At 32.9% G+C, this 24091-nt stretch overlaps 1 protein-coding gene and 1 non-coding gene across 6 annotated transcripts in view; both read left to right on the top strand.

Annotated features, from left to right (window-relative positions):
- Positions 1-24091, top strand: part of EXOC6 (exocyst complex component 6) — a 181812-nt gene that overhangs the window by 118632 nt on the left and 39089 nt on the right. For 3 of the 5 annotated variants that reach the window (XM_074373946.1, XM_074373949.1, XM_074373948.1), the window contains exons 19-20: positions 6620-6649; positions 17369-17510. In XM_074373946.1, the coding sequence (XP_074230047.1) occupies positions 6620-6649; positions 17369-17510 (172 nt within the window). The remainder of the gene's footprint in view (positions 1-6619; positions 6650-17368; positions 17511-24091) is intronic. The other 2 variants (XM_074373947.1, XM_074373950.1) reach the window with 1 other exon arrangement.
- Positions 23384-23456, top strand: TRNAT-UGU (transfer RNA threonine (anticodon UGU)). The gene has a single exon. It is a non-coding gene; the product is annotated as a tRNA-Thr (tRNA).

Genomic DNA, 24091 nt, shown 5'->3' with positions numbered 1-24091 from the left:
TCTTGTATTTATGCCTACATTTGTAGCTCGATATTGTTTAGCTTTGAGTTCTATACTTTTGTATTACATAGCCGTTTAAAAAATTTCTTTATCAATTGTGAAACATATTCACTATAAAGCATATTTATTTGAATAATTATTCTAGCTTGACTGCAGTGCTTATAGTGGCTAATGGTCAGATGCTAGCTAATGCCAGTGAAATATGATTAGTATATGAAATAAATATTATTTTGTCCCCAAATCAGTATTCTTGGAATCAGCAATTTTTACTATTTGAAATGTGTAAGTGACCCTTTAGGTTTCAAATAAGTTTTATCCTGGCAATTAGAAAATACTGCTAAGTATGAAGAAAATAAAAATTACCTGCTGTTATCCTATAAAAGGATAAACATTGTTAGGATTTTTGACATGTATTGTACAAGTCATCTTTTTCTGTACATTTATGACACTCATTTTTAAGCCTAACTTACAACCAAGCTTTGTGGTTTTTTTTGAATAAGATTTTATATTAGCCATAAAATTTTAAACCAGAAGAATTTTTAAAAGAATTAGACATTCATTCACCACTTACAAGTATATAAATAGAAAAAAATGTTGAGCACCTTTTGAAGATATCTAGTAATTCTTCATGACAGCTGAATGGAACTCAGTAACTGTTCACTATGATATGAATGATGATTTTTAATTTCTTCATTTGTGTATTTGCAAAAGGAACCCAGTTTATCCAAATGTTTATACTGACAAATGGTTATCTTTTACAGTAGAAGTAGAAAGATCTTGAAGGTTCAGTTTGCTCATATTTCTTCCTTTATAGGAACTCCCTATTGTTTTAACTGTAGCCATGATGTAATCTTCTGTCCTTATATTTGCTACTATTCTAGAGATGTTAAATAAACTAATCTGGTTTCTGTTTGAATGTAAATATCAAAACTGTTTTCTTCCCAGAAAGATATGTTTTCCTTTTACTTTCAAATATGATTAACTTTTGATTTTCTGCATTAATAGAAGTGGTGTGATGAATAGTAAAAAATGATTGAACAATAAATACATGATTTTTAGGAATAATTAACTTATCTCTGCCCTATGATTCTCTAATTACATGTTAATGTGATTGGATATTTTTCAAGAAAATCACTATCTGGTTATAGGTAATATCTCACTTTGGAGAACAGATCCCTGAAAGGCTGTTCATAAAAAGAACATCTGTTAATAGAGTCATTTCTTCCAATATCTTTTACTTTGAGATTAGAGATGCCTTCCCGCTAAGAGAAAATGACGTCAGAATCATGTTGGGAAATGATTGTGAGAGCCTGTTGCGCATGTCTCTTCCCATCTGTGCATTCAGTGATGTCACATTGCTAGTCATAGTAGGAGTAGTTAGACCATGGAAATCAGCAGATCTTACTGATCAAGTTTTTTTCCCCAGAGAATTATCGTTAAACATTCACTAGCATGGAACTAAATATAGCATAGCTTTTAAAATCACATTGTTGAAGAAAAATTACTTTTTAAGTCAAGAAGTAAATAAGAGTATACGTTCAATAATAAAGTGTTAAATACTATAGTAGAAATTTCTTTTAAGACAGTGAGATGTGCTGTGTTATTTTATATTTAAATTTCATATCTACTTCTATCTAGTTCCCTTTTAAAGTGTTTCCCTTTTTAGGTATTTCCTTTAAAGGGCTTTTCCCTTGGCTTAATTTTTTGCTTCGGGCTGTTAGTGATTTACTGATGTGCCAGTTTAGTATCTTTGTAAATTCTTTATGCTTAGGGCCATAGTCTCTTTCCCTACTAAATGCATCTGGTGCCACTAAATTTTTAATTTTCATTTTTTATTTCTATAAATAGTTAAAAAACATATTATACTTTCTTTAAGTGAGAAACAAATATGTATAGCCCATAAATGAAAATGCATGATTTGGACAGAAATGGATAGTATGTAACTTTTAAAATCATTCTCTCCTTAAGAACTTTTTTCTGAATATACAGCACTGTATTGAAAATGTTGAGATTTGGGGTCTAGGCCTGATTTTCCCAGTTAACCAGCATCATGGAGGAAGACAAATCATTCAACCTCTGGACTAACTTGCTAATGTCTGTTTTACTTCATAGAGTTGAATATAAAGCTTGTTTTGTTTTAATTTACTTTTATTTCAATTAATATGTCTACATGTTAATAAGTCAAGTAGCCCAGGAGTTTGGGATGAAAAATAGCCTCTTTCCTCCCCAACTCCCTCAGTCCTGCTCTCCCAGACTACCATTGTCACCATATGTTTTCATTTCTTCCAATGGTTGTCTTAGAAACATTGAGAATGTCTTGTGAATTCCTACTATGAAAGATAAGGCACACATAGCAACTTCTTACTTCCCCCCTATCTCCCACTGATTGTTACATTTTCTTTTATTTCTTCTATTATCATTTCTTTATATAAAAACAGTTGTACTCCCATTTTTTGTTCCTTTAAGTCAGTATCTTAATTCTGTTCTACGTGAAATAAAAGTATTAGCCTCCCTACCATTCTATCAAGTTCTTAACCTGCTGTTCTCTGACAGCTACAGAGGCCCTTGCCTTTGATTTGTACCACTTACTCTCTAGAATTGCTGTGTAGCTGTTAACCTAAGACTTTCCTTCTCTGCTCTCCAGGTTTGGGAATGGTTTCCTGAATTCTGCATATTTTTTTGTTTTGTTTTGTTTTTTTGTTTTTGCTTGTCTGGTTAGCTTTGCTGAACCACCTCAGTAACTTCCTCCTGTTTAAGTCCTTGCATATCATGAAATATCTTCTGTCCTCATGTGATCGATAGTTTAGCTAGTTATATAATCCTAGGTTGAATACCTTTTTCTCTGATAATTTTTATTGCATTCCTCCATTGTCTTCTGATATCCAGGGTTTAGGATCTGTTTTTTATTTCTTAATATTCTAACATGTCATGAGAATGTGTGGATATGTAAGCTTGTATTTCTAGCTCTTTACTCATGGCCTCTTTCTGTTAAAGGGGAAATTCAGCACAGGAAAATTCTCTTTTATTATTTTTTAGATAATTTTCTTCCCTCCACTTTACTGTTCTCTCTTTCTTGGACTCTCATTAATTAGATGTTAGAGTGCCCAGATTGGTCCTCTATGTCTTTTATCCTTTTCCTTTGTTTCCTGTCTCTTTATATTTTTTTTGCTTTATGTTTTGGGAGAATTTCTCAATTTTATTTGCAGTCCTTCCATAGAATATTTTATTATATTTTTAATTTCTAAGGAATCACTCCTGTTTTAAAAGTGTTCCTTTTTCATAGACTACCGTTCTCTCTCTCTTTTTTAAATGGATATATTATCTTTCAAATCACCCTGAGATATTAGAGGGTTTTTTAAACAAGATATTTTCTGTTTCTTGAACTATCTCTTTTACTCTTGAATAGGTTTTTTGTTTCTTTGTTTTTCTCATTCTCTTTTAACAGAGAAGGTCTGGAGTGCTGATGTGGGTTTACTCTGCTGCTGTGTAAATACTCAATTTTTTGATAGATTTTCCCCCTTAAGTAGGAATCTGACTGAAAAAAATTTTTTTTGCTTTTTTCTTTTTTTGTTTATTTTCTTTTTGTTGTTATTGTTTTCTTTTTCATACTTCAACTGGAAAATTCTTAAAATTTGGAAGGCATTTTGCTCAAAATTCTTCACCTTAGAGTGAGCAGGTGTGGAGCTATTTATGAGATTGTGGTTTCCTCTCCTCAGGGCTGACGTCCTGGATGTGTAACCATGGAGTCATGGTTACACAGGGTCTTAGATTCAGAAGAGTCCTTCATGTGATTTGGGGCTCTGCTGTTGTCTTGAAATTCTTAATGATTTTTGAACAAGGGACCCTGTATTTTCATTGTGCACTGAGCTCTACAGATTGTGTAGTCTTCTCTGACTGTCTTTTCCATTGTCACGACACTGTGCCAGAATAAGGGGGTCTTTCTCCCCCCTCCCTCCTTCCTTCTCTCTCTTTTTCTACCTATACCAGGAGCCTCAGCTCTCCCCTTAAAAGTTCTCTCATTGTGGAAAATGCTTGTGCTCTATAGTTGGAGGATCATTGGCACAGTTGTTCCAGAAGTCTTTAATTACTTTCCCTGTTTTCCATGCCATTTCTCATTTCTGTCCTCTCTCGTACCTGCCAACTCTAGACCTCTAATGCACAGCTGGCTCCCAGCTCTGCTGTAGTTCCCTGGTGGCATATGATGGACAGCTGCTTTCTCTGTTTAATCTGCTTTCTATTTTCCAGAAAGTATCCTTTGGTGAATTCCCCAACACACCTTCATTTTATCTAATGTTAAACGTTTTATTCCTTTCTATAATTCTGTGCTTTTTGTTTCACTTGTATCTCACCGTTGATGGGAAGCAAATATGTTAACTTAGTCTACATCTTGATTTTGAAAAACTTTTTTCCTTCTCTTTGAAATAAGTGATTGGATGAGTTCATCTCTAAGGTCCCCGTATATAAAATTTGTTTTTAAATATCACACAGATGCTAAGTCCCAACCTAAACTTAGATTTATTTATTCTGGCACCTTATTTTCTCTTTTAGCTCTGCCCTTCCATTTAGCTCTGTTCTTCATTCTTTGGCTCATGTTTTTTTCCTGAGTTAAATATATAGATATACATGGCCTTTGACCTGACTGAAAATTGCAAAGGAGAACTTTAAAAGTCAATAGTATAATCACAGGCTTTAATCACCCTTTCTTTTATGTGATACCAGAAAGCATTGTATTAAAAATACAAAGATTGTGTTTTTCAAATTGTGACATAGGCAGCTTTGAATACATTTTATTGCTTTTCTTATCAAATGAAAACATAAGCATATATTGTATGTATATGCTCACAAATTGTTTTTTCCCATTTTTGTATTAATCTTTACATATTTAATGATAATATTGATCTGACTTATTGACCATAATGTATATTAAAATTGTGTAATGTGAACAATGATGACAGCATCGCAAGTCTTATGCCTTACATGGTTTTCATGTATTAAATGTTACTGACTGATTTCTGTTGCCTAGGTCACTAAATTTTAGCTGAAGTTCATCTTGACTTCATGGCTTTTATATCTCAAAAAATACCTTTACATACAATTTGAAAGATTTTAGAAAAATAGTTGAGCAAAGTAACTTTGGTGATGGGATAATTTTACTAATCCAAACAGAATTTATTGGAAGTTAAATCTAGAAAGGACTTAGAGATTAAGAGATTATCTAGAGTCTAGTCCAGTCTTCCAGAAGAATGAATTTTCACACAGCTGCCAACTCACTGCTTACTGGGGTTAATTACAATAATCTGCCTGGCTGGTTGAGTGTTTTTCTTCCTCCATTACTGCTTGTGGTTTCTCTTTTACTCATTGTATGCTTGGTGAAGAGGACAACTTCCCATGTGGAGGGGCACCTTCAGTGTAGGCTATACTGTATGTTCAACTGCCACTAATAAATAGATTTTGAGTTTCACTGACCTAATATAATAAGGTTAAATCCATGTTTCTGGGTAAATACGTTTTTCTAAAAACAAAAAAGAGTAGTGCTTAAGTATTATATAGCTTATTACTAGAATTTGAAAAGTAAATTAGATCATTTTTAAAACAGTATTTTAAAGCTACTTAAATTTATCGTTTTTTAAATTAATTTTTTATAGGGGGCAGGTTATTAGATTTGTTTGTTTAGTTTAAGTGGAGGTACACGGAATTGAACCCAGGACCTCATGAATGCTAAGCACACACTCTACCACTAAACTACACCCTCTCCCCTTAAAAGCTATTTAAATTTAATTTTATTAATCCTTATTATTTTAAGGAATTAATGTTTAATTAATTTAATTCTTAATATCTTAAAAGAATAAACTAGTACAGTATATTTAGTACAGAACTTCAGCAGGGGCTGATCTGTGTTTAGATTGAGATCAATGATTTAGTTTTCACTTTGACTTGTTATTCACTTTTTAGGGGAGTAAAAACATTTAAATGATTAATTGTAAGATAATTTAGTGTGCCATCTTTCCTTGAGTATTTTAAGCCACATTAGCAGATTATGTAGAAGCAAGTGGCTTATTATAAGCATCTTCAGAATCACATATTCAGTGTAATTTTCTGTCTGTAAAGAAATAGACATTTTCTTTTTGTATTAAAATTACTTGTGGGAACAGATACTTGTTAAAAATTCAGATTCCAGTGCTTGGCTCTAGACCTAACTGAACTATAATTTCTGGAGCTTAGGAATCTACATTTTTTTGCTTAAAATTTGAGAACAGCTGTTCTACAGGAAAGAACCCTGTCAGTGAGCTAGTGTTTTCTAAATTTGCCAGCAGACATTTAGTAACTGCTAAAGTTCTCAGTATTTTAATGCTGACTAGACAACTTGATTAAGTAGACTAAAGTTTAGAGGAGGATTTATCTGATTAGTATGGATATAAAAACTGACACATAAATCTTCAAAATAATATGATAGTCACATTTATGTGATTAATTAATGCCTTTATATTATAGCAACACACAAAGAGTCAGCTTGTTTGTTTTGTAGTATATTTTGTTTTGCTACTTTAAACATTGCTTCTGTTGTTCTTGGAATACATATTCCTTTTTTATTTGATTGCCTGTCTGACTTCCTTCTCAGACTAACAGCAATGATCATGCAGCCATGTCGGTAAGTAGATACAAGCTAAAACTAGCATGCAAATTAGAAAATAATGAACTTCCTGCAGGCTTATTTTTCTCTGTTTAGGTATTTATAGTAAGTTATCATTTTTTTTTGGCAATGTCCTTGATATATTTGTAGTTTTGTGGAAACCGAAGTTTGAAGGTAACATAAGTTGTTTTGGTAAAGTAGTCAAGATTTTCTGGGACTTGATTATGAAAGTTAATATTATGGTGCATCTGTGATGAGTGCAGCACTTTGAGAAACCTCTCTGGTCACCTCATGCACAACAGGCCACACTTTGTAGATATTTTCCTTATCTGAAAATGAGTTCAATAAGAGTATATACCCTATATATTTTTGTGATGGTTAAATGAGGTGGTGTACACGAAATGTTTAGAAAAGTGCCTGGCACGTATTAAACACTCAAAATATATTAGTTGTTATTATTACTTGTTTGTAAGACTGTTTGTGCTTTTCCTGAATGCTTTTTCTCTACAACACTTACCCCAATCTCTACTTGTAGAAATCTAACTCAGTGTACAACCCAGTGAAGTTCATAACAGAATGCAAATATTTCTTCTTCACTCCAAATCCAGTACTGCTCTCCTGAATTGCCTTAGCTTTTACGGTTTTTAAAATGGCTTCATCATATTTTGGTTTTTATTGTATTTGTTTATCCTTTTCACCTCCAATTATGAGCTCTTGACAGCTGGGATAAGAACTCAAATATTGTCTGAACATATAGATATTGAAAATTCTTCTTATTAACAAAATCTCATCTAGCATTTGAAATTTAAATGTTTCTAACTTAACATTCTGTCCTTTCTGTTCTCATTTCTATTATTAAAGTTCAGTTTTTGATTATTACAATTAGTTTCTGCGAACAGTCTCTCCTTAATTCAGTTCATCCTACATATCAAAGCCAGATTATACTTTCCAAAGCACAGTTTAATTTTATTTCCGTATTCAAAAACTTCAGGGTCTCTCACTTATCTACTGAATTAAGTAAAAATTCCACAGGCTAGCAAAAAAAAAAAAAAAAAAAAAATCTCAGCCTCTTTCCATTACATTTCTGACCATTATTCAACATGGGCATCCAAAGTGGAAAATTCATTGTGTCCTGGATCTAACTTCAGTTTTCTACCCTGTCTTCATTTATAACTGTAAAAATTTTGGATATCTTCCAAAAGCCAACTTTAATGCTACCTCTTTCATAAAGCTTTTGCTAATTCCACTTAACCATATGTTGATACTTTGTCTCACTTTTAGGGTACTATTTATATTGTGTCTTGTACTATAGTTGTAGACTTCCCTTCTTTCTGCTATTAGAATTTAATCCCTTTATGTCAGGAACTACATCTACTCATTGTTGTATCTTCTGTAGCACCTAAAGAATGTCTTATACAGAGTAATTGCTTGACAAGTATTTTTAAAGTTAATATGAGAGAAAAAGTAAAGATATGAACTATTATAAGTCTTTTTCTTGTATGTTTAAAAATTATGAAAACTATACTGCAAAAATCAGAATTTTTGAATCAAGAGGTTTTTTTTTTGTCAAATATAGAATGCTTTGTAGTTTTGAAGAGGAAGTCTGCAGTCTGTTATTTACGGGCAGAAATTTAGAAAATGTCTACGAAAATTATTTAAACAATGGTATCAGTACTAATTAGAAATATTTGTATGTTTACTCTTTCTTGCACACCTCCATGGAAGAATAATATAATAATTCAGACTACAGCTCTCTAGATGTATCTCTAGATAAATTGAGTGGTGATTTAAAAAAAATAAAAGAACCAATAGCACCAAAATAACTGTTGCAAATTCCTAGCACTAAGGACAGATACTTTGTCCTGCTGAAGAGATAGACCCTCATGCTTTCACTTGACCTTTTTGCTCATGTAATGCAGTAACTTAAGTACTTAATAAACTTGCTAATAAACTTTCCTGCAGATAGATAGATAGATATGCATATTCAAAATACAGAAGTGATAGTAGCCCTCCTATCCAGAAAACATTGAATTGTTTCTTATCCTCTTGTTTAAGATAAATATGCAAGAGAAATTTCAAAGGACTTGGCACTGGACTGTCCAGTGTTTTGAAAATGTTACCTACATGAGATAGTTCTTTCTATGGTGATAAGTGAGGTATTTTTGTGACATGTTTTGATATCCATTTCCATACTTTTATAATAAGTTATTCCAAGTACACAAAAATCAACAATAGCAAATGATCGACAGTATTATCAGTGCATTGGAGACAGAGAACTTTGGAGAAGATGTAAATGAAAAAGTCAAAAACCGTCAAAGCCCACTATTAGAAATAGGATTTATATTTTTTCTTAAGCTTTTTCATAATGTAATAAAACAGTTAAGTAATTTTTCACTGCTGGAAGTTAATTGCAAAAAAAAAAAAGAATCTTGCTTTTTAGTTGAAAGTGAACATACCTGAATTATATAACTTTAATTCTTTTAGGTATTTATTAAGTTGATGTTTCTATTAGCTAAATGCTGACTAATATTGGTGAGAAATTTAGCTTCTTAAGTTTGTAAGTCTTATGTGTGTATATAGCACAGCATACTTAAATATTTCCCTGCTGTCAGATGTTACAGAAAACAGTGTTTTGGATTGTTCTTAATCAGGGCATAGTTGGAAGAAGTAGTATTAAAAGAGGGCTTTTAGAAGGAAACAGCATGAGAGCTTTAGTAGGAAGCCAGTGGATTAGGAGAGAACTACAAGACCTGATGTGTAAATAGCAGATCATGGAAATGTAAGTGGAAATAATTAAAGTGGACTCTTCTCAGCCTATATACACAAATACACAGCATTAATACATACATGCATATGCGCACTTAACAAATATCCTATAACTTTACTCTTTAAAGACTATAGATGAAATAGACTGCATCTTTGGTGCAGGATTTCGAGCAAAGTATCGTTTTGAACAGGAAGATTTGGTATTAAAAACAAATGAAAATGCACCATATAGCAATTTCACTACCAGATGGCAACAGAGAATTCACGTTTAGAAAGTTACTTGAGTTTTTGTAGATAGGAGTAAGTTCTAGGAATACAAATGATATCTTCCCCTTTAACCTGTATTCCACAATAGAAGTTAAAAAAAATAGAAGATTCTTATTTCTCTCCACCCCTCCTCCGAGTTAAATAGGCAAAAGTTGAAATCAGGGAAGAAAAGAGAGCAAAATTTGTGGATAAAAGTTTGTTTGAGTTGGAATTATGTTCTGTTGTGAGCAGATAAAGATAGCAAAAAGGAGGTCAGATCCCCTGAAGAGAAAAGAAGGAGACAGTAGGGAAAGATGTTGGAGTCAGAAGTTTCTTGTGCAAGCCAGGATCTGGTGATGTTAAAGAGCCTCTGTTTTTCTTTTCTTTTTTCTTCTTTTCCTCCTTGTGTGGAGGGAACAGGAATGGATAGGAGTGAGGATATAGCTGATGGGAGAGGTGGAACAGCTTTGATGCATTCATACTTACAGAGTGCTTGCAGGTCAGGTAGAGAAAACAAAATGCAGTAGGCCAAGGTGCTGATACATACTCATTAAAAAAACTTATGCAAGGTACTATAATACACAAAATGAAGACCTTAGCATTTATAAAGTCCCTACAAAGGCACATGTTTAGACGAGTATTACATATAGGGGAAGAATTCAGAACAGTGAGCAACGACATTTTAATCACTTCCTTTTCTTTCGTTCATTTCATTGTAGGGAAGCTGTCACATTTTAAATCTTTCTACCTCTTAATGGAAATCAGCGTGGTAGATGGTAGCATTGAGATTTAAAGCCTCTGTCTGTTCTTTGGAAACAAGAGGGCGCAGCTGACAAAGGCCTACTGTAAATGTCTGTGAGGACTTATTTTTCACTCTCAGAGTATTGCTGAATGTCATTTGTTTGAATGTCATTGTCTTTAGAAACAAATAGTAAGTAGATAACTTACCTTGCTTGCTCCCTCCTTCTTTGTATGAGTTTTGTTTTAATTCACATCCTCCCCTCACTTCGTACCTTTCCCTTACTCTTTTAAAATCCTATCCCAGGTACTCACTCAACTGGAAATGACTCTAATGAGGTAGTATCTACCCCAACCACATTCCCACAATCTAGGATTTACCCCAGTGAAATTACCTGTTCAGAAAGCCCCTAACATTCTGGATGAGTATACCCGAAACCTTTGAGAATTTTCAAATTTGAGAATACTGCTATGCCATGTAATTTCTTTCAGAAAATGCTATAAAATATAATTGAAAACTCTAGACCTTAATGAGTTACTTTATATACGTCAACTAACAGAAGACAGCAAAGCCAGATTGAGTTGAGGAGGTTGGGACTTTGCATGTAGTCTGAGTGGTTTCTGCCTCGCCAATACCCACTTCACAGAGCATGTTATTCAAATGTGTGCCTCAGCAAGTGAAGCCCTGCTTTTAATGGACTCTCGGAGTCATTCCTAAAAGGTTGAAACCTAACTATAAATCCTTGAATGACAAGGACCTACTCTGTACTATGTTTATGGCTCTGTTTATATCAGTCACCTACCTACGTATATTAATAAGAGAGTCTGTTGACTTGGGTGACATTTGTCCATTTTACTAATGATCATGTAGAAACAACCTATGCTGTCTAACCTATTAGTGATTCTGACAACTTCTTTGCAAATTTTAAGTCATACTGGGGTTGCAAAATAGTACATTTTAATGATTATATAGCCCTAATACTCTGAGCTTATGTAAAAGAGTGAGGATATGACTCTGCTGTCACAGAGCTGGTGCTTTAATAACAGTTCCTGGGATGCTGTAGTTTTTCGATCTTAATTCCTGTGGCTTGACCATAATACTCAGTCACCACGTGGAAAATCATAGCTCATCTTAACTTGCTTTGCATTCCTTACATTTACCAAGTGAGAAAATTATAGGACCTTGATATTTTATTGCTTCCCTACTTAAACATACATCTATTGCCCAATTTGCTGTTATCAAGTAGATTTAAGAGTTAGAAATAATCTCTGTCAGTTCCCACATAGCATAAACTAGCTTCCTCTTCCTACTACCCTGGGCAAAAGTACATGTCACTTTTACCATTTTATCTAGCTTTCTGATACAATCAGTAACTTGGAAGCAGAAGCATTTCTTCAAAACCTAAAACTTCTTCTAGACTTTCTCTGTTCTCCTTGTCCTTGCATTCTCTTTTTGCCTATTAAAGTAGGATGAATTTGAAGATACCATGGGACTGCTGTGACAGCAACAATGATACTTGCAGAAAGCTAAAAATTACATGTCATCTTAGGCCATGTTCACAATTCAAAAGATTGTTTAAAAAAAAGAAAAAGAAAAAGACTACCAAAGTTTGATGAGACCTATGGTTGGGATAAGGAAGTTGGGATAAGGTGTGAAATAGAAACTTGCCGTATGTTACACATGTCCTGAAGTGTCCTCAGTTTGGGAAATTTTTTTCCCTAATTTTAAGATATTTCTTCATTTAATCCGTGTGTGTGTGTCCCAAGAGCAAGCATTTATGTTATGTCTCATATCCTTATGATTGAGAATTATTAGGAGGAGAAAAGACAAAGAGGGGAGAAAGGGAATTCATAATAGATTATGGGAATTGTGGTTGACTGATGTGGTAACCAGTTCTTTTGGGGCTAGAGCTACTTAGATGGGACAGAAAGAGAGTATGAGAGGAATATAGAAGTGTAAAGGACGTATTTTAGAGAATGTTAGAGGTGTTAGAGTGAGTATATTTTGATAGACATATGAATTTTTTTGGCCTAATCTCAAAAATCTGTCTTCAAGATAGTGCTAAAGTTATTATTAAAATTCACTAAAGGAATACATCTTGATATTTAAACCTTTATAACTCATCCATTCTGTGTTATCGAGAATCTAAGACATTTCAGTATTATACAGAGTGTTAGCCAAAAAGTAGATTAAAACTTATCTTACTAGATAGAGGAATCTTTGTGCATTTGTGAAATCATCTTGGGGAAGTTTTCATGTTTCATAGTAATGTTTTAGATATGTTTTTTCCTGATTTAATAACATTCTTTACATTTAAGTAAATGCAGTTTTGTATAGTAAAATTTAAATTAGTGATTCTTATGTAAAATAGAAAGAAGAATAATAGATATCTTAAATTAAAATGTTGTCTTTTCAACTAGGCATCTTTTTTTAATTAAGAATTTCTGATTTTAGTGTTTGCTCCATAGATGAAAGACCTCACTCTTCTGGACTACGTGTCTTTAAAGGCTCAAGTTGTGGCTCTTTAGGAGACTGACCGAGTCATCAAAATACTTCCTTTCCTCTTTTGTCTTCCCTCCAAAAAGACTATTTCAGAGTTTTATAACTGAAATTTATGTAGCAAATTGAGAGGCAACACGCTGAAATATTTTACTGTTTTTTTTAAATAACTTAAAAAATTAATAACTTAAATACCTTTAAAAGGCCATATACAGACTCAGAATTAATAAATGTACTTACCAATGTTAGGTTTAGTATTCAAGTTGACCATGATTTTATTTCAGTTTTCCAGTTTTTCCTAACAAATATTACATAAGCTTTTAAAGCAAAACCTGTTACCAATTTAAAGAATAATAAATACAGTGCACAATATTTCTAAGTCTGTATATTTTTTTTACTTAAATAAAAAGTAGCTTATTGTGCAAAGTTGATCTTTTGTAGGGGTATAAATAAAGGAAAAAGGACTCTCCTGGGATCATTAAGGAAAGTGGACCAATACAGAAAGAGTGTTTGTGATTTCAAGAGCACATTTTTATGTTAAATGTATCTGAGAGAATGAAAGCAGTAATGAAAAATTCTTTCAAATAATTGCTATTGAAATCAAACCTTTTATTTTATTAGATCTTTGAAATAAGAGAATGGTGAGACAGAAATGAAAACTTCAAATGAAAATTTAAATGTGTCAAATTAGTTTTTAAGTATTCTACATTTCTTCTACTATTATATTAGAGTAGATCTATCAAAATGTTACTTTGAAACCAAAACAGTTTTGAGCCATAATCTAATAAAATGTATTGTATTTTTGTTAACCATGTCATTTTATGATGTTTCAAAGGAAATAGAGTATCTTGAGCCTAATCTATAATAGTAAACTATTTTGGAAATTTGGCTTGACATACAAACAGATGTGTTTTCCTGATTCCTTTTAAACTGAGAGTTGGTGGTTGGTGGTTTATTGTTCCTGTGATTGGCATTAAAAGCCTTATTTCACAGCTTGCAGTGGGGGACTGTTGGGTAAAGAGTGGCTGTGTTCCACAAACTAAATTCAAAAAGTGTCAATCAAGGTCTCACATAGGTTACTTAGAGAATGAGTTTTCTTACTGATTTCACTAAATGTCGCCTCATGCTGTCTTTGATTGGCACAGCCTGGCAGGGAGGATGGATGAATCTGTCACCGACTGGTTAATTGTGTTGCTGGTCTCAGTCTGACATCAGGTCTTTGACTCTTAAGTGGCTCAATACAAAACAAATTAGCAGATTGTAGTCATATTTCTCATTCTATATGCTTTGACTTTGTTGAATGCAGTCCATAAATCATATTGACTGACACACAAGTAAATGATGAAAGCTGCTTTTGAGACATGGATCTAGAAAGCAGCACTGTGAAGGTGCCATGGAAGGATGCATATGGTTGACCCTCTGGGAATTTCCTAGGAGCCAAATGTCTCTTTTTACCACAATTGTTCTTAGAAGAAAAGCTTTTGGGTAATGCAAAAAGGATCTAATATGTCAGCAGATTCTCTTTTACAAGTTCCTTTGAAATATAAGAAGTTTGTCTAAGGGTTTTCTCTCTTTGCAAGTTGTTTTTCAGCAAAATGTTGGAGCAGGGTAAAAAAAAAATAATTACCTTTAAAAGTTTGGCAGGTGTTTTTACTTATTTACTGAAATTTATGTTGTTAAAGAGAAAGAGAACGTTAACAGTAGTTGCAATTAATTTTTCAGATGAAGGCAGCAAAAATTTCTAGGTGCTTAAAATTTATTAAATGTGCTATGTTTTCTCAGTCACTTCACTGAATTATTTTGGCTTTGTTGTAACGTTAAAAACCAAAGCATCTCCAATGAAAAGGCCAGTTTTTAAAGATAATTGTAAAAGTACTCATTTTGGTTCTAGAAAATGAAATAGTATTAAAAATAAAAGCATCAACAATAATAGCAAAATAGTGTTCAGAAAAGAGTGTTTTGCTTATTCCAAAGTGTACCAAGGGCTACAGGCATCAAAAATGAATTACCAAAGATATTTTTTGGGTGTGCAAATTTCTGGAACATTAAAATTTTTCTCTGTCGAAATAAGTAATAGATAAAAGTTAAGAATATTTGTTCACATTTTATAGTTAGGAAGTAGACACTTTAAAAAATGTGTGATCTTATAGAATATAGCTTAAAAATTAAAAGAATTTGAACGTTTGATATTAACTTAATTTTGAGCTATAAAAAGGAAGAATTCATTTCATCTGAATATTTTACAAATATTTTAAACTTCTATCTTTGAGAACAATAAGCCTGTATTTAATATGCATAATCAAAAGAAATTTGATACTAGGTTTTTGTTATTACATGCGTTGTTTAAACAGAAAGCTAAACTTGTATGAGTGTGTGTGTGTGTGCACGTGCGTGTGTTTTCATTTCCTACATTCACCAAGTTTATGGAATAGCCTGTATTTTTGTACTAGTACCATCATTTTGGCTCCAGTACTTTGCTACAGAGTCATTTGTAGCATCTGAACCCATGTTAAAAGTTAAAGATCACCTTAAAATAGTACCACTTACATAGTATAATGTGTTTGTTTATGAAATGAATGTAATAGTAATTGTTTTGACAATTTATCAATCTGCTTTTACAGTTAGTGCATTATAGTAGCAACTTAAGCAGGACATGGAGCTGATTTGATGGAGAAAAGTACATTAAATGAAAATGCACTACTTGTTGCATTAAGCCAAAATGACATTTCCATTACGTATTCTCATTGTAATTAAATTACATGCTTTGATTTCTTCTTTTCCTGTCTCTCCCCCTCCCCCCCATTCATATTGCTATTATTCTGCTTGGGGCTTGGAGCTGCATGTCTCCTAGACTAATTCCTCTTGGGTTTGGGGATCTTGAAGCATGCTGGGTTTTGCATTGTTGGTTACATTCCTTTTTGGCAGTTCATCAGTATCTGTCAAATATATTGTTTGCATCGGCTTTTATCTCTGAAGTTTTTGATCGAGAAATTGACATTCCATTTCAGATATGCAGTTTTTCATTGTGCATAGTGTCTAAATGCTTAAGATTCATAAAACACTCATAAAGACTCATAAAATTTGTTTCTAGTCTGACTTTGAATGTGCAATTTAATGAACAACTGTTCTAGTAAACATCTTGAAAACATATTTTTGTTTTTTCTTACTTTTCTAACAGATCAGTCCTCTGTAAACATTTTTGTACCAATATTTTGCAACACTTATGTTTGGAAGATTTTCATAATTTTGTAGCTTTACTGACCTTTGTGATAAGTAGGAAAAAACATAATTATCAAATATCACTGGGTAAATATTTGTTAATGCAAATGAGGCAAAACATGGCACATCTTCCAAAAGTCATTATTTTTAATCCTGTTCATAGATCTTTGAATCCTATCATGAGAGTCAGTTCATTACCAATCACATAATTGTGGGTTGGAGATAGTCGTACCAGGATCAGTATTATGCTGGAAAACTTTACCAAAAAGAATTTTTGTAATATTTTATTATAATCTTTTAGTTGAAAAATTTTTTAAAAGCCTGCTTAAAAGAATAATTTATACTAAATGCAATATTATATTGTGATTCAGTTATGTAATCTAGAGGCTGAACATTTAAAATTATTTTTATCATTTTTTAAGAAAATATAGCCTGAATCAAGGCTATCAGTGAAAATTTATGTTGAGTTTTAGGAGTTTATTATAGTAGAAAATATTTTATAGTGATATATATATATACACACACACACACATATATATAGAAATAAAACTGAATATTTGTAGCTCACTTAACTACATATTTTTAAATTATCAGATGATTTTAAAATTTAATTTCTAAAACTAAATGTAGATCTGTAGATGATTGTGAAATCATTTTGATAGACAAGCTTCTTTTTTTCCCTGCTAATTGAAGCTATGCTACAAACTAATCTTCCATTTAGAAATAAGGGCTTATGACTTAAAGTATGTTTTATAAAGTATATTTTACATATTATACCATGTCAAAGTATACATTATAAAGTATAGTAGGTACAGTTTAAATGATAAAAAATAAGTTTATAAACTTCATTAATTCTTGGCTTGATTAATTACGTAAAGTGGAGCTTGAAGAGCATTATATAAATAAAATGTCTCAACATGACAGTTATTTTATGTCACAAATGTTTTAATGTGCATTTTTAAAAATACTTGAGACATTTCAAGAGATCTGAATAATTAATGGATTTTAAACTTATATTTTAATTACCCTGTGTGCAGTTAGAACTTAAATGATATTTATATCCTGAAGGACAAATGAACAGAATATTACTTTTAATTCCTATGCCAAAAGACAGCCACTCAGAATACAAAAAGAGAAAGGCCAATAATAACTATTCTACAAAAAAAAAAGCGACAAAAAATGCCATGTGTATAATTTTTTGTTATATTTTATGATATGTTTCTATATTTTCTTGCTTATTTTTTGGTTTGGATATTTGTTTTAAACAGGGGAAAGTTGCCCAGACTGCTTGCATGTCAGCCTGCCAGCATCTGTCAACATCCTTAATGCAGATGCTACTGGACAGTGAGTTAAAACAGATAAGCATGGGAGCCGTTCAGCAGTTTAACTTAGATGTCATACAGTGTGAATGTAAGTACCTTATTGGTTAAGTCTGATGCATGTCTAGGAATCTATATTTAAATTATATGAAAAAAATGGTATATTGTAGGATAGTTCATTAAGGAAGGAAGAGGCCTGATTTAGTGAAACTTTCGGAAGCGTTAGAAGCAACTTCCTCTTAAGAAACAAAAAATATCTCAGTTTCACATTTAGGGCCTCTGGAGAGGCACTGAAGTGACAATCCAGACTGGATCATTTAAAAAAAATGATTTACTTTTTTCCCTTTATTCCTTCTTCTGGTCATTCTTGTCTTCTTGCCAGGACTCTCCTGAGGTTTGTAGTAAACGAATGAAATTATTCTGAGTTTGTCATTCTTACTTTCCCATAAATAACTTTTCAGATACTTACTAAAGAACAATCTTAGGACCCTGCATTCCAAGTGAAGCTTTTTTTTATATTCTGAATTTTTGATTCTCTTCCTCAAAGAATTTCTTAAATCTTTACCTTTGCCATTATTTTTCACTTTACTTTCTTTAAGTGATGAGTTAGCAGATTCCATAATCGACTGTTGACATTAGCCATTCAACTTTAAAATTGAGTGTACTATTTGGTTATTAGCCTTATTATATATGATTCTAAATGTATGTTTTATTACCCTTATACAAAACATGTGTTTATAGAATAACTTTTAAGCATTACTTTCAAATGTCTGGTACACTGATTGATGAAAATCTCTGGTTGACAGTTTAGTCAGGCACTACTGTTGATAACTGAAAATCAGTGGGGCACAAGAAGGATTATAAAATACTTGTTTGAGGCAAATATTCTATGTGGAAGACATTAAAAACTTAAATGTCAGTGACTTGCAACTGAATCAGGAATGACAGATTTTTTTCAACAAATAAATAATTTGTCTGCCCCTCTGTATAAGGTATTCTAGGAAAAATGTAATTAATAATTAAAAAGAATAATTAAAGAGGCTCTTTGATCAAGTTCAGTTGTTTATTACACACAAAAAGGTGTATAAAGTTTTTTAAAAACCTATCTTACTTCCTTCAAAAAAAGAGATATGCTTATCTACAAAGTGAAAGAAAGAAAGTGTTTCCCTAGGGAAGAGAAGGGTTCATTTTCCCAGGAAGCAGCTCTAATTTTCTCTGATTAGAAAACCTTTCTTACATTTCTTTCTCAAAATAAAACTATCATTTACAAAGTGGTATTTCTTTTGTATTTACAAAAGTATTTACCAAAAAGCATTTTTTTTAATGTTTCCAACTCAAAGTAATTGTTAATACATTCTGCAAATAGCTTGAAACTGATTTCTTAAAGTTCTTTAAAAGTTGTCTCATGAGATCATTTCAGCACGATAATGCTTATATAATCATATAACATAAACATTGCTTGACTGATTTTGTATTACTACATTTTTAATGTGGATTCAAAATGATTAGGCGGTTGAACCCTTTATTGGCATTTTGTTGTGTCTTCTCAGTTAGACTTTTTGTTCAAAAATGGAAATTACTGTTTGGTTAGGCAATTTCAGGTACCTAGATCCTTTTTCTGTTCTCTTACAAGCCTAAGAGAAAGGCACATAAAACACAAAACTTTGCCTCTCTGTCCCATCATAGGACAGTTTCTCTCTTTAGTTACTTCTTTGAGTGGAATCACTGAAGGCACCTTTTAAAATGCTGATGTTTTCTTAAAGGACTAATCTCTTGGAAGAGACCAAGAAAGATCCTAAGTATGAGATATAACTTGTTTAAGGAAGTCTGGAGTCCGGGGGAGGGTATAGCTCAAGTGGTAGAGCACATGCCTAGCATGCCTGAGGCCCTGGGTTCAATCCCCAGTACCTCTGATGAAAAATCAGATAAATAAATAAATCTAATTACCTCCTCCCTGCAAAAATTAAAAAAAAAAAAAAAAATGTAAAGGAAGTCTGGGATCGAGTATAAGAGGGATAAACCCTAGCCTGATGGGGGCCAAGGTTCTGGCACTATAGATATGGAAAGGGAAGAACCGGGACTCAAAGACAAACCATGGAAGAGAAGCTCAGTTTCTTTTAAGATTATACCTATGGTTGGCTCTGCTCCTTAATACTTATCAAGTATTACTTAATCGTTAATTAACTAATACAGTATCAGGCATTCAGTACTCACTGAACAAATACAAATTGACGTTACATTTTTCATATTTACTCTCTGGTGCAAAAGAATTATCTACCCCCCAACTCATGACTTTTAGTGATTGATACATAAATCACTTTAAAATGAAGCCTATCTCCCTCTGTTAATCTGTTCAGAGAATTTTAGTTTTCAACCCTATTTTAAATAGTGTTTTTGTTTGTTATTTTAGATTTGAAAGAAAGCAATTTTTTAAAATACAAAGTTTATTTTCAGTATTAATGCTGTGTGTATGCTTCCTACGTATTAGGGAAGGGAAGGGAAAAGAAAGGGGGACAGGAAGAGGAATTTGGCTAGGTAAGAGGAAAGCTAAAATGTCTGGTAAATTTGTGAAGAGAAGGAATCTGGATGCTTTAGGAATCAACTGGAATATGGAGAAAATAGGCACATAGTTCAGATGTAGAATCCAAGAAGCTGAAAGATCATTGAGTTTCACCACCTACCTGTAATACACACACATTCACATACTCCTCTGCCTTGAAATCCTCTCTCAGATACCCTTGTCAAGTAGTTGTCCACCTATTGGTTGAACATTTAATTTGGGCAATTATCTACTCTTCAGAAAATGCGTTTCGACCTAATACATTAGTCTATCAATTTCTTACATGAGCTGAAATCATTTTCTCTAAACTTCTCCTAATGGACCTAGTTCTGCCTAGGGCTGGAGTCACCACTAATCCATATTGCACCTTTGTGCAAATTAAAAAAGGTATTCCCACTGAAAGAAAAAAGTCCTCCTGTGTTGTCCCTTTACATGAATTAGAAAAAGTTTACCCTTTTTCTAGCTGGACTCCCCTACGAAAGCACATGGCTTATCAAGTGAAATGTGAGCTAGATTGCAGCCCTCACTCCCTCCCCACTCCCCTCTTCAGCTGGGCACCCAAGGATAGTAAGCAGTCTGACAACTGTATGTGGCAGTTCTGCCTAGGGTTGTGACAGAGAAAACCAAGTCCTCATCCACAAGCCAGTTATATGAAAACCATTTTTTATATCTTTCTGAATCTTCTGAAAGCTAGACATCAACAATTCCTCTTACTGTTCTCATTTGATATGATTTTAGATCCAAAGCTCTTCTTTGATAAACTGGATTGATACCTTCTATTTAATGTCTGGTACCCAAAGTTGAATATAGAGATCTCTAGATAAGTGGGAACGAGTATAATGTGGACCATCAAATACATTGTTCCATATTCTGTACTTTATTAGTAAAGTCCAAACTGTTATTACCATTTTTGGTTCCCTGAGTATACCATCAAATCATTAAAGCTGTACTGTTCTAAAATTTCTTTATCTTTTTTTTGTGTGTGTGTGTGATTGTCGAGCTTTGCTTTTCTTTACTTGTATGATTGGTTTTTGTTTTAGAATTTTAAGATTATCTGTCTTAAATTTTATTTCATGATTTGTCCCACAGCTAGTCTAATGAGATCTTCTTTTGTATCAAAATTTAATATCATCTGCAGATTTGTAATCATGCTTTTTTCTTTTTGGTGAGGGTTGGTAATTAGGTTTATTTATTTATTTATTCTTTGAGGAAGTACTGAGGATTGAACTCAGGTCCTCATGCATGCTAAACAAGCACTCTACCACTTGAGCTATACCCTCCCCCCTGAAATCATGCTTTTAATTAACAAAGTCATAAATAGACATTTTTCCAAAGAAGACATCCAGATGGCCAACAGGCATGTGAAAAGATGCTCAACATTGCTAATTATTAGAGAAATGCAAGTCAAAACTACAATGAGGTATCACCTCACACCAGCCAGAATGGCCATCATTAAAAAGCATACAAATAATAAATGCTGGAGCAGGTGTGGAGAAAAAGGAACCCTCCTACACTATTGGTGGGAATGTAGATTGGTGCAGCCACTATGGAGGACAGTATGGAGGTTACTTAAAAAACTAAAAAAAGACTTACTATATGATCCAGCAATCCCATTTCTGGACATATATATGAAGAAAACTACAGTTCAAAAAGACACACGCACACCAGTGTTCATAGCAGCACTGTTTACAATAGCCAAGACATGGAAGCAACCTAAATGTCCAGTGATAGATGACTGTATAAAGAAGAGGTGTATAAAGAAGAATGGAATATTACTCAGCCATAAAAAGAATGAAATAATGCCATTTGCAACAACATGGATGGACTTAGAGATTATCATATTAAGTGAAGTAAGTCAAAGACAAATATCATATGGTATCACTTACATGTGTAATCTAAAAAAAATGATACAAATTCTATTTACAAACCAAAAACAGACTCAAGGACATAGAAAACAAACTATGGTTAACAAAGGAAAAAGGGTGGGGGAGGGATAAATCAGGAGTTTGGAATCAACAGATACACAGATTTCTATATATAAAACAGATAAACAGTAAGGGCCTACTGTATAGTATAAGGAACTATATTCAATTTCTTGTAATAACATATAATGGAAAAGAATCTGAGAAGAAAAAATATGTATGTATGTATGCGTATACCTGAGTCACTTTGCTGTACACCTGAAACTAACATTGTAAATCAACTACACTTCAATTAAAAAAAAAATTAAAAAAAGAAACATTTAACAAGGTCATTAGCAAAATGTTGAACAAAATCTTATATCTGTATCTTGATATATAGGACATCATGGTTCTCAAAACGTGGTTCCCAGATGAGCAGCAATAGTATCACCTGGGAACTTGTTAGAAGTGTGAATTCTTGGGCTCTACCTATTGAGCTGGGAATGCTGGGCATGGGACACAGCAGTTTCTCTTTAAATACGCTCTTCAAGTGATGTTAATGTACAGTAAAGTTTGCGAACCATGGCATTAAATGGATCTATATGTTCATATTGAGTTAGACCCATTATTCAGAATTTTGGATATCTTAAGATTTTTTTCAGCCAGTTGCTAATTCCCTAATTGAATCTAACTCATAGTTTGAATCTAAATCATAATTCAGAGTTATGAGCAACTTTGTCTGATGCCTTACTGCTGGTATATAGGGAGACTACATGACCATTGAATTTTCCTCATCTACCAGTCTAAATACTTTCAGTTTTGAAAGAAGAAGATAATACTACTCTGATTCTTCATAAATCCAGATTGACTCATAGTAGTTACTTTCCCTTCAAGAGGCTCAGAAACCATTACTTAAAGTTTGTGACTAGTTCTGGGATTAACATAAAATCCTACTAGTCTAGTTTCACACTAGTAAGAGATCCAGAGTCCAAGAAAGTTAGGTAGCAGAGATCAGGAACTAGATACCATGAACCACCCAAAATCCTTGGCATCTCAAAAGAGGCTTAAGTCAAAGAATTTAAGCAATAAGAGGTGAGCATGAAATATAAGCATCATGAATGGACTTTATTCTGAGTTAAGTTTTCCTTGTATTTTTGTGATTATTTTTCCATCCTCATTACTTTGTAAAAAATGTTACATATATTTCCTGTGCCTTGAATGTCAGTCTGCAGGTGGAAACAAATAGCACAACCAGCTGAAGTAGGAGAGGTAGAAAGTTAGAAATAATTTCATTTCTCATATTATTCAGCTCCATGTTTTTAGTTTTTGCTTGTTTTTGTTTTTCTGGTGGTGAAAGAATTAGGTGAAAGAAAGATTAGAACTGATCCATTTATGTACTCACTTGTTTTATCAAACAATGTGTTTGTGCCCTTTTCTTTGGTATTCCTTGTGACACACATACTTACAAGTTAAACTGCCTTGATCTACAGTTTCATTCTACAGGGAGGGTATAGCTCAGTGGTAGAGCGTGTGCTTTGTATGCACAAGGTCCTGGATTCAATCACCAGTACCTCTGTTAAAATAAATAAATAAAACTGATTACTTCCTCCCCATCAAAAAATAAAAGTTAAAAATAAATAAAATAAAATTTCAGGGGGAGGGTGTAGCTCAGTAGTAGAGCACGTGCTCAGCATGCACAAGGTCCTGAGTTCAGTCCCCAGTACCGCCATTAAAATAAATGAATGAATAAATAAACCTAATTACCTCCCCCCCAAAACAAAACAAAGAAAAAAAATTCAGTCTATAACTGAATGTTTTTCCCATTGAGACTCAGCTGATTTGTAGGAAGATTCATTTATTCAAATGTTTAACAGGAACCTATTACCTGTTATATACTGGGAAATCAAAGATGAATCAGGCTTCTAAGGTCTCACATTTTGGGTAGGGAGGAAACAGACAAGTAAATAACTATAATAGAACATAAATTATTTATAGACATATATATTACTTGTAAAGAAGGAGCAATTAATTCTACATGCCATAGGGTTGAGAAGGTTGTCATAGAAGTGAAATTTGAGGATCTTAACAGATGAGTAAGATTTCACCAAAATCAAGGAAGGGTGTTCTGAGCAGAGGGAATGGCATAAGCAAAAGCACTGTGATGAGAGACTGCTAAGGGAATCTTCAAACAGTCTTGTGTGGCTAGACTAC

This window comes from Camelus bactrianus, chromosome 11 (assembly GCF_048773025.1).
Source record: "Camelus bactrianus isolate YW-2024 breed Bactrian camel chromosome 11, ASM4877302v1, whole genome shotgun sequence".
NCBI classification, from domain to species: Eukaryota; Metazoa; Chordata; class Mammalia; order Artiodactyla; family Camelidae; genus Camelus; species Camelus bactrianus.
This window is presented reverse-complemented; position numbering and strand designations above follow the sequence as displayed.